The 15666-nt window shown below is 38.4% G+C and overlaps 1 protein-coding gene across 1 annotated transcript in view; it reads left to right on the top strand.

The window, feature by feature from the left end:
* LOC124550758 (serine/threonine-protein kinase SIK1-like) overlaps positions 1–15666 on the top strand; it is a 454642-nt gene that overhangs the window by 402594 nt on the left and 36382 nt on the right. Inside the window, exon 12 of the mRNA XM_047125480.1 lies at positions 2399–2581. Within this exon, the coding sequence (XP_046981436.1) occupies positions 2399–2581 (183 nt within the window). The remainder of the gene's footprint in view (positions 1–2398; positions 2582–15666) is intronic.

The following is a 15666-nucleotide window of genomic DNA, read 5'->3' as shown; positions in this document are numbered from 1 at the left end:
CCCAGTTCTTATCTAATGTCAGCATTCGTTGTCCTGTTGGACAGTGTGCAGCCAGCTACTCTTCTTAGGAATCACATCTCTGATGCTTGTATTCTTCGCTCATTTCTTTTTATTACCATCCACAGCTCACTTCCATATGCAATGGGTGGTACTGACATAATTTTATAGAACTGAAGTTATTTTATTTCTTCCGTTAGTTCTGAACTCTATACAGATTGCTCTTTTAGCATTATTAAATCGTTCTAATTGCTTTTGTATGTCAATTTCGATCATAAATAGTATAGTATTACCCAAGAAGTTGAACCGATTACTCTATTTATTTTATGATCATTTCTTCATATTTTGTGGTAATTGCCTGCTGGCCCTAAATGCCATAACTTTTGTTTTCTTTGAAGATACTAATACATTATGTAACTTAGCTGTTCAGGACTGTACCCATCATTGTAGGCGATATAAATTAACAGCAAAATAGAGCTATTATTCGAATAAGAATTTTTGTTTAATTTTTCTGCATAATCTAATATCATGGATTGCCATAAAATACAAACTTTCAAACTATGTGCTATAAAAAGAAACAATAATTTAAAATAAGAAGTGGCAGATGAAAATTCGTTTCTTTTTTTTTCAAATTTCGTGAAATTGTTAATTGTATAATAAAATTTTAGACTTCAACAACAACATTAAATGCTTGTTCATAGGCCTGTAATTCAAATTTATAGGATCTGAATATGGCCTTTTCTGATGGTATCGGAAAACTTGTGTATCAATGAACCGAGTACTTGAAAAGAGAGAGGAGGGGGGGGGGGGGTATGATAATGATGATGCCGATGATGAAAACAGTCATGGTAATAAATTAGAAAAATGTCTCATAGTTATTTTCTGCCATACACTCAGTAGTAGTAGTAGTAGTAGTAGTAGTAGTAGTAGTAGAGTTCATAGGTGTCTAATTGCACATGTAAAACAAAAACAGGTGGATAAACAGAAATTAAAGTCAAGTAACATGATACGGAAAATGGGAAAAACCTATGAGGATATGTTACCAAATGGCAGGCATTTTGGAAGCCACTATCTTGGATTCAGTTCGTAGTTTTAAATGGAAAGGAGTCGTGCGACATATCAGACAGGTAGAGGATTACATGAGAGGAACAGCAGTGTTTTTCATTTGATAATAGCTTCATTGACTGTCAAGTTATGTCTCATTTTTTTACACAATGAGGCAAGTGCTGGTGATAACACATAAAGGCTGTGAGGTGTTCAGCACCTTATATCAGTACATTTACTGGAATGTGAACACTAGCATCAACTGTCAGCCGTATACAGCTGACCCCAGTTTCCTATTATTGATTGTTATAGAATGATGCAAAATGGTGGTTGATGTTGCTTCATCCTTACTTGTTTTAAGTCAATCAGCTTCCAGTTTGACAGAGCAAGTTTCATGGAATATTGTCAGAAGTTTCACAGTCGTGCTGAGGGTAATAGGTGATATGTCTGGGTGGCAACAGCTGAAATTCTCTGTGATAACATGGGTGGTTCTGTCTCCTGTTATCAAGAAGATCCAGTACTTTTGTTAACGTGATCAGCTTTCGCATGATCTGTAATGAAAAAACAGTAGTCGTGACACGAGAATGCTCCAATGAAAGGCATCATTGTTTTTTGTGCATTCTCTTATGAGTTTGATATGTCACATAATAATCTATCGATTTGATAATTATTAATTGTATCCAAGGTGGTGGCTTCCAAAATTTTATGTCTTCCTCTCACACTGTGTGGCTCTTTAGTGGACACAGGAGGGAGTTATCGATGCTGTTCATGATCAGAGAATTCAGATTTTAATGTATTGTACATCTAACATCAATAGTAAAAAACAAACTTTGTTGCTGTAGTGGCAGCATCACTTGCAAACTGTAGTTTTGATTGTAGAGGTATATATGTACACAAAAGATTTATGAATCAGTCACTCTTCAATACAATGTCTATTTAGATAATGTCAAGCCCTGGCCACCATGAAAGTCTGTAAGTTTTATTCATCTCACAAACGCATAAAAATGGGGTTAGTATATGAAAGTTCAAACTATGCTCGCATCTCATTGGGAGCAGCTTAATTGTTCGTGGCAACGCCCTCATGCTGCAGTATTGGCTGTAGGAAACACGGTGGCGTAACTGGCTGTGTGGCTGACCAGATAATAGCCAATACCACACAAAATGGCCACCATGTTGGTAACATAGCCTCACATTTTACCCCTCTCCAAGCTCTTACTATTTCACATAAGATTTATTTTGATTCACTTGTTATGTTTTAGAAGTGTGCTCCCACACTTATGGACTACCCTGTGGTAGTCCCAGGTGCCACAGTGCTTCTAAGAAGAAATGTAGTAACAAAAACATCGTGTGCATATAGGAGCCACTCATCCCGAGGACACCGCGTGCCCACGGTCCGGTGCTGAGGCAGGCGTCGTACAAGATGGCCGTCCAGCAGGCACCGTTGCTGCCCCCGCTGGAGCCGCCCCCACTGCCACTGGCCGACGACTGGCGTTCACTGCCCGGCTCACTAGCTGCTGCCTGCTCACTCGCAGACTCCCAGGTACCGGCAGCGGCCAGGCCGACAGCCGGCCCATAGTACTGCAACGTACTGTGCCGTACTGCTCTGGTGACGGGCTCCCGTGCTCGCAGTTTGCTAGTTGTAGTAGTAGCGTTGACTCTTGTGTAGCCTGCAGAGTGAAGTGGTGAGCATAATGTTTTCCTAGTGGCTCACATAGACAGTAGCTATAACAAATAACTTGCTCGATTCAGTACTTACAATATCACCACCACTACACGCAGGAGAGTGCCCCCAATAGTGTGTCTACCACGAGAGACTCTGTGCCTTGAAAGGTAGCTCCGCAGAAATACAGAACACAACTATCACAAACAAGTACAGTAAGAAGAATTTGTGGAACTGTAACAGTGTTCATTTAATGTCGTACAGTCAAGCAGTCATTGGGACTCTTTCAAGTGATATAACAAGTGCACACACATAAAATTCATAAGAGCTGAAAATTTTTAGAAGCATAGCACAAGGTAGTGTAATGAAGAGCACTACAGAGCATCTGTATTGGATGTTAGTTATTCACAGTCTTTAATTCTGGAATGTTATTTCCTTACTATCTGTTAGCACCAGATTTCATAGTTTTTCCAACAAGGCTTACTTTGAAAAGTTGGCTGCAGCTATTCTAACATACATGTAACAGAAAAATAAAGTTACCCTCGTCTAATACCTAACAATAAAGAGTTCATAATTCATTATATGAAATAAAAACTACTAGGGAAGAAATTCATGTTAAAAATTTTACAAAACGTGTTTTAATGTGTGACTGCAGGGACGTCATTGCAAAATTGTAAGACAACCATAGTGGTTGAAATTATTTTTTAAAATACAATTTGCAAGCGAAGAAGAGTTAACAACAACATAAACAGTGGGAAAACGACTGAAATGAGGATCTGAAAAATGAAAACAGCAGTGAGAGGAAAGGTTAGCGTGCACATGCATGTACACAGACTATGCATGTCAAAATTATACCCAGAACAATGGAAATGTAATTAATTTCTATTAAAAGCAGCCTTCATAGGAGATGGGGTAGTTAAAGGTTAAGTTAATAGTTTTGATTGCTCACTAAATTAGTAGTAAACAAACTTTCATGTGCTGGAGGCAACACTCCTAAGACTGCTGCTCCATCCAGCAGATGGCAGAAGAAATGCTTTCCTATTTGGATGGGACTGTTTCTTGATACAATTTCTGACCTGTTTAAATTTCATGGCATATCTGCGAGTCATACGCTGAACAAAGAGAATTGCCTGCTTTAACCAGCTGGGAGGTTTCACCTCCCTTGGTACATGCATTTGCTATTCTGAAATCTTTGTGGCAAAATGAAGATTGCCGTCTGTCTCAAGATAATAATCCAGAGGTGTAGGACTTTTGAACAAATGGCAAGTGCCTCAAGTCACACTAGTAGAGCTATGGTCTCTTATCTGTACTGAAATCCCAGTTTAGGGCAAAATTCTCACGTCATAGAAGGATATTTTTGTACATTAGTGGGAAGTGTTAAGGTGAAGTTAAATTTATAATTACTACTTTGGAGAATTTGTCTTCGGAGAAAATTAATTTTCTTTTTTTTAATATCTTTTAGTTATTTCTTTTCTAGTGGTAGATTTGTATTCATAGAAATCATTTCCCAGATATCCTCTTTACACTGTAATTTAACAATATACTCATTGACAGATTCTTTGTCAATTTTGCAAAAGTATATTGAAAAAGTGTCACCATCTTCATCATTGACGTCAATACAGGTGTTTGATTTTTGTTGTGGACATACATGCCTTGGGAATGTGGATCCCATATTCTCTCCACCTCACTGACTTACTTGTCCCTGCCATATGTGACACGGAGGCCCTAAACCAACTGAGGAAAGGAGTGTCAAAATGCATGGCAAACCTCAGGAAGTCTGGCTACGCCATTGAGGAGGAATTATGTGTGTGTGGCAATCTACAGGACACACATCTGCTGGTCTGTAGAAACCTCCCAATCCTTGCACCACAGGTCTTTATGCAGCAAGTGATAAAGTCATCAAAACCATGGAATTTTGGGGCTCGTGGTCCATTTAATAGAATGCTATAGGTATCTTCTGCATTATGTTATTACTTTCAGTATCTTATATTGCTGTACTGTACTTTTATTTATCATTCTGCATTTTACTTACTTTGCGTATCTAAGTCCTGGACATGTATAATAAACAAACTTGTTCCTTTCTTCCTGTCGCAGGTCATATTCTGTTTTCAGAGCTTTTCAGAGACTTTTTTGTGTTCAGATGTTGCCCTTGTAACAACCTTTTGCTTTAGTGTTATTTCATGCATTTTCTCTCAAGTGGTGTTCTCTTTACATCTCCAGCAACACTGTCAAGTAGCACCTCCAGAACATGTAGCCTGTCTTTGATTTTTGGCACTTCTTTTTCCCATTTGTTATGAGTGGACAGTATTTCATATAATGTTACATTTTCAGCAACATGTTATTTTCTCTCGAGGTGATAGTACCAAAGTCATGGCCTAGTTAAAAGTTTAACTTCATTTTAAAACTTCCCTCTAATGTACACAGCTATTCTGCTACCATCAGCATCCTGTGATGAAAAGTATATCATGTATATTTTTTTACTCAGTCATCCATTTTGTGTAATTTTGGACTAACTTACAGTTGTAAACTTGCATTACCTGTTGAAGTGTGAGGTAGTGAAACATTGCTAGGATGAAATTTGTAATCATTCATTAGAAAAGAAAAGAATAAATGAAGAATGGGAGAAATTGGATTCGGACAAGTTCACTTGTAGACATCATTTTTTGGTCCTCCCAAAAAATACATAATTATTTTGAAATATATACTTTTTTAGATATTGTATCATGTGATTTAAGTACCACCACAAAAGTTTCCTTGATTTTGAGAACAAGTGGACTTTTTAAAAGTTGGCACATTCTACTTCATGAGTGATTTTTTTTTTTTGTTACCTGTGCGAGCATGAGATGTGAGAAACCTACTTTTTGATATCGCAAGACTATTATGATGTACAATAATACAGTTTGCTGATTGATAGTTTTGTAATATATGCTTCAATATAAATTGTTAATTTTCAATATTAGGTAAGTGTTTCTTAAAGTAATGCTCTAACATAGTTTGTTGCTGTTTTGTATTTACTTAGAGAGTGAAGACCTGATTTAACATTAAATACACGAAATAAATGCGAACTTACAATTTTTTAATGAATACACTTACTATTATTTACTTAATGTTACGCTGCACCAATAAAGATCATTAAAGGCACACACATGATAATGAACTGGACAGAAAAGTTTCCCAGTCAATACAATACATAAACTAAAAATATAGAAGAGAGTTGGGTAGTTTTATTGGCAAAAGAAACAGCACAAAGGAGGAAGAATGAATTCTAAATTGACATGATATTCTCGGAAAACAATAGAAATATTTGCAGGGATAGGTGCATGTAGACATGAATTTAAAGGACAGTAATTTACAGTTAAAAAGTTAAGTGCCCATTTTATTAGTTTTTATAGTGAGTGTGAGTAATTTGTGTTCAATGGGTTCAGACGGATTTGTTAGACATCTGTAACTGCTTCATGTGGAAATTTAAGTATACAGTGAAAAACATTTGCTAGTTGATTTATGTGTGTATCCTGTAAAAAATATTAAAAAGCACTAATAGTAAGTAATGGCTAGTATCATCATTAGTAATTTTTGTTGTGGAAATTGTTACTCAGTATGAAATGTTTATACCAAAGAAGCAAGGGAACTTGGTAGAAAGAAGTCATAGTATAAAAGAAACACATGTATTTCTGCTTGTGGAAAGACTGGATTGTCATACTACAGTGAATCCTATTAAAAAAAGGGATAAAAGTGGTGTAATGATTCAGGATAGAAGCACCAGTGTTAAGAGAGATTGTGCAGAAGTCGAGAAGAAAAACTGTTTTGTTCTTTGTCCTTGTAATTCTTGAACATTTTAAAAATCCACTCAGCTAATGGCTTTCAGTTAGAAAGTTATGCCTAAAACCTTAAGGGATAATACAAGTTATTGGGAGCCCTCTTTTACAGGTTTTTAATTTGTGATATTTTTTTGTCTGCATGGGTACATAGATTTGATATTTGATGGACAGTAAAGTATTATTTTCCGTATTACACTTTACTTTCCAAATTTGATTTGACTTGCATTCTTAACTATGTAATTCTCTTCTGCATAACTTGAGGTCACCAAAGCAATTTTTTAACTGTTTCAAAAATTTGGTGCTCATATCTGAATCATTAGACATGTGAACTCTATATTTGTCTTATGTTCTGAGTTTTGAGAATTAGCATGGCTTCAAATTTTATTTTTTATTTTTTTAATGGTCTGGTGCTGATACTTATATCAGATTCTAAGCATGTGAGTGATTGGTTGTTTAGTATTTTTTCCTAGAGATGTGATAAAAGGTGCTTCTTAAGGTATAGTGGTTCCTATGTGTGGCTAATGGATTCTGTGAATCCGTTGTTTTTGAATCTGCATGTAATCTTACTGTAGCTAATTGTTCCTATAAGCAAGAATCACACTGGAAAATTTAGAACAAAATGGACTGCTAGTGGTTTCTTAATGCATGTAGACTTTGTTTGGTAATTTATTTACTTTTATAATACTTAAGTTATTCAGAAATATTTATTTAAATTTATAGTTGTGAGTCTCTTTGCAAAGAGTAATGTATGTCAAGTGGAATAGATTATGATTTGTATAATTATCTGCTTGTTATGTTACCAAAGGATACTTGTGTAAGATGTTTCCTAGATTTGAAGCAAAATAAAATGTTCAAAGCATTTTTACTTTCATGAGTGTAACTCGTTTTTATAAGGCTGCACCCTTATTTTAATTTATGAAAATTCAAGAATGTGAGATATGGATACAGATTAGTGTTTTATTTACTCAGCTTTCTTTACCAATCCCCTGTTTTATTGGTAATTTATGAGGAGATATTTTCATGGAGATTTCCAAAATTATGGGAAAACTGCTCTCATGCAGTGAAGATGTCCTTTTGCTAGATAAACATGACTGTATCAAGAAGAACCAGTAAAAATTTGTTTCATTAATGTTCTTGTTGTTATTTTGAGTTGTGGTGTTCAATGATATTGAAATGACAATTATCTTAGATTACTTGGTATTTTATGCTATCAGTCGGCTAGTTGACAGAAAGGAGAGAAAAGAGAATTGGTTCCACATAACAGACTGCATACAATTTTTTTATGAAAATGCTAATAATTGCCTTAATCAGAGTAGATCATACCGCTTTTCTTCATAACTCACTATTGTAGTATCTATGGAGATGGAAGAGGGACAGATTAATAGGCAACTGTGCAAGATGTCTTTCATTATGTCACTTACATAGCTGTCCACATGTAACATCAGTAAAACATGCAAATAATAACAACACAGTCACACATGTAAACAATGCTTGAATCATGTCTATCCTTTGGAGTGATCATTTTGTGATATTATCCGTATATGAACTTACTGAATCCGTCAACAGCAATGAAAAGTGTCAGCATACAAACATACACCAAAGGCTTCCAGATACTTCAAACTTAGATTAGTCTCTGAATAACATCTCAGATCATTGCTGCATATTGCAGTTTCGATGTTGCTGTGCTCACTGTGATTGTTCAACCTTATTTCGTTTGTGTGATAAATGTTTATTGGCCATAATGCACCCCTTTAAACCTTGTTCATACAGACAGCATTGCACTGTTGAAACAGAGATTGAAGCTGTTTGCATACTATTTGCTTATTCACGAATTTCAGGTTCTGTGTGAGTCCTCTGACATTTACTCTGTACAGATATGAGTTGATCTTCCTTGTATGAAGGTACTCAGGGTCTTTCAGATCGTGAAGCACTTGCTTTGGCACAAGTTTGTGTGAACCAATGCAATGTATACACCACTGTAAATTGGACTTTGCCAACTTTTGTTGCTATAGTCCTACTAGAATATCCTTCCTGATGCAGAGCTACAATTACAGCATGTTTTTCAATTCCAGTCACCTCCTTCTGCCCAATTAGGAGGAAATATGGTATGGACCTGACCAGGAGTACAAACACATTGCTACATGGATGCAGTGCACTGTAAACTAAAGTGAATTGATAGCTACACAAACAGCAGAAGGAATAAGGCCTATTCGAATGGCACCATCTTAAGTGAAGGCACATCAGCATCGTTGTGGGTATCACCAGTGCCTCTCTACGTGAACAACCAGACAAACACACAACAGATTCTTAGTCTTTGCAAGTTTATAATTGTTTTATTATCAGAATGGGGATATGGAAGAATATTCAAAATGAAATCCTTGTTTTAGCCACATATCCATTGTTGTGTCAGATGACTGAAAACGTTTCACAGGTAATGTACATAGCCATAATAGTAAGTAAAGCAGATAGTACACTTCAAACAATGGAAAATCCAGGATGGAATGTAACAATAATATGAGAAGGAAAGTTGCCACTCACCATATAGTGGAGATGCTGAGTCGCCCATAGGCACAACAAAAATCTTTTCGTTGTGCCTATCGGTGACTCAGCATCTCTGCTATATGGTGAGTGGCAACTTTCCTTCTCATAAGATAGTAGACTTCACTTCATTGGTAAGATACTGCAGAATACTATAAGTCTACAAAATACATTGCTTTGGAAACAAGCAATGGAAAGTCTAGGGTGGAATAACAACAGTATGGAAAGGAGAGATTGCCACTCAGTACAGGAGGCGTTGAGCTCACAGACAGACACAATGAAAGAGACTGTTAAAATATTAAAGCTGTAGCACACTGACGCAGTGCCACATGTTTGAGTTGTGCTTGTGTGTGTTTCCAAAGTGCAGAAGAAAGACTTCAACTGAAATTTTAATATTTTAGCAGTCTTTTTCATTTTGCCTAACTGGGACTGAGCACCTCCTCTATATGGTTAATAACAGTCTCTCCTTTACATATTGTTGCTTGTAAAGCACTCATACAATAAAGCACAGAATATTTCTAAAATGTGTGGGGCCACACCACATATGACTGATGGGATACAGAATGTATACAATGAAGGACAGCACCAGGGATCACATGTTGTTTGACTCTTGGAAGAACACTGCAGAGATGCTGAAAAAGCTAAACTGGTAGACACTTGAAGATACATGCAGTCTATCCCATGAAAGCATTATTACAAAGTTTCACTCTGCTGTAGAATCTTGTTGACACTTACTCCCTTTGTATTGTTCCAGTAGGGGTTGTGAACACAAGATTGTACTAATAAAAATGCGCATAAAGATGTTCAAGCAGTCATTCCTCCCATGCTCTGCACATCTGGATTGGGTATATGCCCTAATAATTGCCACCATGTGAAGTACGCTTTGCCGTGCACTTCAATGGTTTGCAAAGTATGCACTGCATATTAAAAACAAACTGTCAAAAAAATTAACAAAAAGCATGTCATGTCCTGACTCATAATTTTTCTTTGATAAATTTGTGTAGATTCTGATAATAGAGCTTTCTAAAATTAGAAACTTTAGCAACTATACTGTCTAGAAACCAACTTAAAATCGACTGTAAAGTCATAGTTTTTTTAATTGATGGTATGTTGGACTTCTACAAACAATCAAGTAAATCACCAAACTCAGAAAATAATTTCTATTTAAACAGCTCTCTTTAGACATAAAACATTTACTAGCTTTAAATCCACAATATCATCATCCATGCCATTGAAATCTTCATAGTTTGACAAACCCATCCAGACTGCAATATATTACATTACGTTATCAGTGAGAACTGTACAAGGTGGAATCCAAAATTTTTGGGACTGCTGCTGCCATTTGGAAAGTAGGAGTAGTAGATCTTTGCATCGCTAGGTGGCGAGAGCTGCGTATCTGATGAGTCAGTGTGTGGCATGGCATTCAGCTGGGAGGAAGTGTTGCATGTCCACAGTGATTTCCGTAATACTCTGTGTTTGGTGTGTGGGAATTTTACGAATGATCAAACTCCGTGCAAATCTCGGGAAAAGTGCTACGGAGACCCTTGCAATGATTCAACTGGACTTACAGTTATTAACCAGAGACAAAGCAACAATCATCCCAGTGGAAGGACCCGTGCTCTCCAAGACCCAAAAAAGGGAAACAGGTGCAGAGCAAAGTGAAGAACATACCAAGGGAATTGTGCACAAAGAATTCATCCCACCCAACTAAACAGTGAATTCCACGTACTACTGTGACGTTTTGTGACGGCTCCGTGAAAATGTGCGGTGCTGATGGCCCGAATTTTGGCATCAAGGGAAGTGGCTGCTGCATCACGACAACATGCCCTGTCACACGTCGTTGCTCACCAGGACCTCTTTGGCAAAAACAACATGGCCGTTGTATCTCACCCGCCGTATTTGCCAGATTTGGCATCGTGTGAATTTGCGCTATTCCCAAAACTGAAACTAAAGTTGAAAGGCCATTGGTTCAAAACTCTAGAGAGGATTCAAGAACATCGCTGGCAATGATAAACACCCTCAAAGAACAGGACTTCCAGGAAATGTTTGACCAGTGGCAGAAGTGCTGGGACTGGTGTGTACGTGCATATGGGAACTCCTTCGAGGGTGATGGTGACTGTTAGTCCAAAGGTAAGGTTATCAAAAGATGGCAGCACCAGTCCCAAAAATTTTGGATAGCACCTCGTATGCTACTCTAAGATGTAAACAACAGCATGGCCACAATGACCTGAAGTTTATTCTTCCTCCACATTCAAGTGAACAATAGGTGAAAATATGGACACAAACATAGAAACCATCCAGGTACTTATACAAGCAGTTGCTGACAGTAAGTATGAATGCAATATGAGGGCAAGAGCCTGTGCATTGGGCTTATAAGGAAGAGGGTTCCAGCACATGGCACGGAGGATGTTGTACCATGTGCACAATTCATGTGGCCCATCACAGGTGCACAAGTTGTGTGGCTGGCCTGTGCAGGTGCTGTTGGCAGAATACCTGAAGTGAAGTGTACTGCACTGTTAGCTAGGTGTTTGAGCACATATCGAAATATTATTATGCACAGAGCTATTGCAAGAAACAGTCATCATCTTTGTCTTTACTGGTATAAAATTTCTTTCTTATCATAACATGGCCTTTGGTACACTCATTGGTTCCATGTTCTTGCTGCCATGCTATATACCCTTCAGCCAGATCAGCTGTACTCTCTGAGATAGCAGTTCTCTTCTTACCCCTTTTTTCTGTTTGTTATGGTCCATCAGAATCAACTCCAAGCCTTTAAAACAACAACCAAACTACATTGCTTAGTGCATTATAGACATATTTTCCAATCCTTTCAGTAGCACATTGACATGTACTGAAGACAATGTTTTGGTGTTACTACACCGAGTAACTGTGCTGAAATATCTCTATGTTATTTAAGGAACCTGAAACAGTAATTACAATGTCATTTGAGGTGTTTATAGGAGACAGTTTTGTTACAGATATGTCTTACATGTTGTGGAGGGTGCTTATATAATTTAATATTCTGTCTGTCTTTCTTTCTGTCTGTCTGTCTGTCTACCTATCTATCTATCTATCTATCTATCTATCTATCTATCTATCTCCTCTTCACTTTGTCCATTTCCTTTACCCCTCCTTCTGACCATATCCTCCTCCCCCTCTTCCATTTCCACCTGTCTACACCTTCCACCTGCCCCATGCTTCTCCCCCTCCTCCCTTCTATCTATCCATTTTCTCCTTTCTCCTTGCTCTGTCCATCCCCTCCTCTATCCATCTCAAACTGTCCCCAGCAGTGCTCATTTTCACATGTTGCCTCTGCAATACAATTCAATAAAGCAAGCTGATACTGGTCCCACAACATGACTGTCGTGCAGGTCAGGGTACACATCAGAGGCTTGAAAATGTTTTATTTGCTCCTGACATATAGCTTGCCATGCAAATCAGGTCTATATAGCAGGCCAGTACAACAACACGACACGCCTGTTGTGCAGGGCAGCCTTCATATTAGAGCCCCTGACATATAGGCTGTCCCCCCCCCCCCCCCCCCCCCCCCCAAAAAAGAAGGTTGCTTTGACAGGCTCTTACTGTCCCCATACAACATAATTGTTGTCCAGGGCAGCCTATATGCTAGGGGCTGGGAAAAAAAACACATTTTCGCCCTATCTCTGCTCCTACTGGAGCTAGGAGGCTATACTTTATTACTTCATTACTAGATCTGCATCAATTACCAGTTGTGACTGGACAGACTGCGTCAGGATTACATACACTATGTGATCAAAAGTATCTGGACACCTGGCTGAAAATGACTTAAAAGTTCATGGTGCTCTCCATAGGTAATGCTGGAATTGAATATGGTGTCAGCCCACCTTTCGGCTTGATGACAGCTTCGACTCTCACAGGCATATGTTCAGTCAGGTGATGGAAGGTTTCTTGGGGAATGGCAGCCCATTCTTTATGGAGTGCTGCACTGAGGAGAGGTATCGATGTCGGTCAGTGAGGCCTGGCACGAAGACGGCATTCCAAAACATCCTGAAGGTGAAGGTGTTCCATATGATTCAGGTCAGGACTCTGTGCAGGCCAGTCCATTACAGGGATAATATTGTTGTGTAACCACTCCGCCACTGGCCGAACATTATGAACAGGTACTTGATTGTTTTGAAAGGTGCAGTCACCATCCCCGAATTGCTCTTCAACAGTGGGAAGCAAGAAGATGCTTAGAACATCACTATAGGCCTGTGCTGTGGTAGTGACATGCAAAACAACAAGGGGTGCAAGGCCCCTCCATGAAAAGCACGACCACAGCATAAAACCACCACCTCCCAATTTTATTGTTGGCACTACGCTTGCCGGTAGATGAAGTTCACCAGGCTTTCGCCATACCCACACCCTGCCAATCGGGTCACCACATTGTGTACTGTGGTTCGTCACTCCACACAACGTTTTTCCACTGTTCTGTTGTCCAATGTTTACGCTTCTTACACCAAACGAGGCGTCGTTTGGCATTTACTGGCATGATGTGTGGCTTACGAGCAGCCACTCAACCATGAAATCCAAGTTTTCTCACCTCCCGCCTAACTGTCATAGCACTTGCAGTGGATCCTGATGCAGTTTGTAATTCCTGTGTGATGGTCTGGATAGATGCCTGCCTATGTCCCATTACGACCCTCTTCAATTATCGCCGGTCTCTGTCAGTCAATGGATGAAGAGGCCTGTAAGCTTTTGTGCTGTACGTGTCCCTTCACGTTTCCACTTGGCTATCACATCGGAAACAGTGGACCTAGGGATGTTTAGGAGTGTGGAAGTCTCACAGACAGACATTTGACACAATTGACACCCAATCAACTGACCCTGTTCGAAGTCCGCGGAGCACCCCATTCTCCTCTCCCACAATGTCTAATGATTACTGAGGTTGCTGGCAATAGGTCGGAGCACAATGCACCTTATATGAAAAACGTATATTTTTGGGGGTGTCCGTATACCTTTGATTACATGGTGTACATAAGATTTGGTTACAATTTTATGCAACATACAGAAAAGTATCCACAATAAGAGCAGATATAACATATTAAGACAGTATTATTTTGTCCATTCGCTTTGGTCAACACTGAAAAACTCTCCAATAGAATATAATTGGTGTTCCTTAAAGTCCTGTGCAATTGTCCATTTGAACAGTCCTAACGGCAGAGACTGCACTTCTTGGTTCAGTGTATTGAACATTTTTAGGGCTACCACTGAAAAACTGTCTTGCGTTCCAGTCAGTTGACAACTTGGTACTTCAATGTTCTTGTTGCAGGTGTCGTGATTATGAATGTCTTACTTCATGCTGCAAACACCTTGGTTTTCCTTTACATTGCTGAAGCATAGAAACACCTATTAGCTGAATACTGTCATTGTCCCTAACCTGGTAAATATAGGTTTGCAGTGCTCCTGTTTTTTACTTAACGTAATGATTCTGACAGCTTTTTTTTTGGAGCATTAACACCACCTTAAAACCTGCCGAGTGTCCCCATAACAGCAGACCATAATTAATATGGTTATGAAAGAGTGCATAATGTATTGTTAATAGTAACTTTTAGTTTTCTTAGCCAATATATAACACAAGAGAGCTTGTAACACAAATACTCTGTGCGCTCTTTCGTTGTTAGTTTGCTGTCTATCATGAAGCCTAGTAGTTTGACAGCCTCCATGTTATCCTGGCAGCCGACTTTGCTGGGACTGCATATCATGTGTTGTGTTTTTTTCTTGACCATTTTCATTTTATTTTCGATGAACCACTCTTTAATGCTTTCAAAGAGTACGTCTGCTGTCAACACAGCTTGTTCAGCCATTTTCGTCTTGGCACAGAGTGTGGTATCATCAGCAAACTGTAGAATGTCATAGATACAAGTTATATTATTGACATAGATAAGGAACAGGAGAGGTCCTGTGATGGATCCCTGGGGTACACAATGCTCCAATTTTTGCTCTTGGGAGGTTGCTCCATGGACTGATACTATTTGTCTTTAGTTTTCAAGATACTAATGAGACCTGCTGTTTCTGTGCCAGATTCAGGTGAAAGACATCCAGGAGAGGGGGAGTGAGTGAGTGAGTGAGTGAGTGTGTGTGTGTGTGTGTGTGTGTGTGTGTGTGTGTGTGTGTGTGTAGTTTTTGACTTGGTGGAGCTTAAGACTCTATTCAAAGTTCTCAAAGAATGAAGTCAGGACCTCCAAACCACTACAGTGAGTGTTCAAACACTAAATGATACAAAATAGAAGTTAAAATTCACAGGAGAATAACCTGTTGTTTCGTAAGTTACATTAAATAGCTGCTGTTTATCTTACATTTGAAGCTTAATATACACATGAATATAATGGTATTATTCAAAGCAAACAATTATCTACATCTGTAGCAACAGAGCCTTGTTTACAATACATTACTACATGTTAAGCAGCTTTACAGTGAAAGAAAATACCTTATTGTGGTATCTTTGAAATCTTGTGTATTCTTTGTCATGCTAGGAACTATTCAGACGTTGCCATAAGAACATTTGCAGTCCACTGATAATAATTTTCCAGGCATTTTATTATTATTATTATTATTATTATTATTATTATTATTATTACTACTACAGAA

Source organism: Schistocerca americana, chromosome 9 (assembly GCF_021461395.2).
Source record: "Schistocerca americana isolate TAMUIC-IGC-003095 chromosome 9, iqSchAmer2.1, whole genome shotgun sequence".
NCBI classification, from domain to species: domain Eukaryota; kingdom Metazoa; phylum Arthropoda; class Insecta; order Orthoptera; family Acrididae; genus Schistocerca; species Schistocerca americana.
Note: the sequence above shows the minus strand (reverse complement) of the source record. Positions and strands in the feature narration are given on the sequence as shown.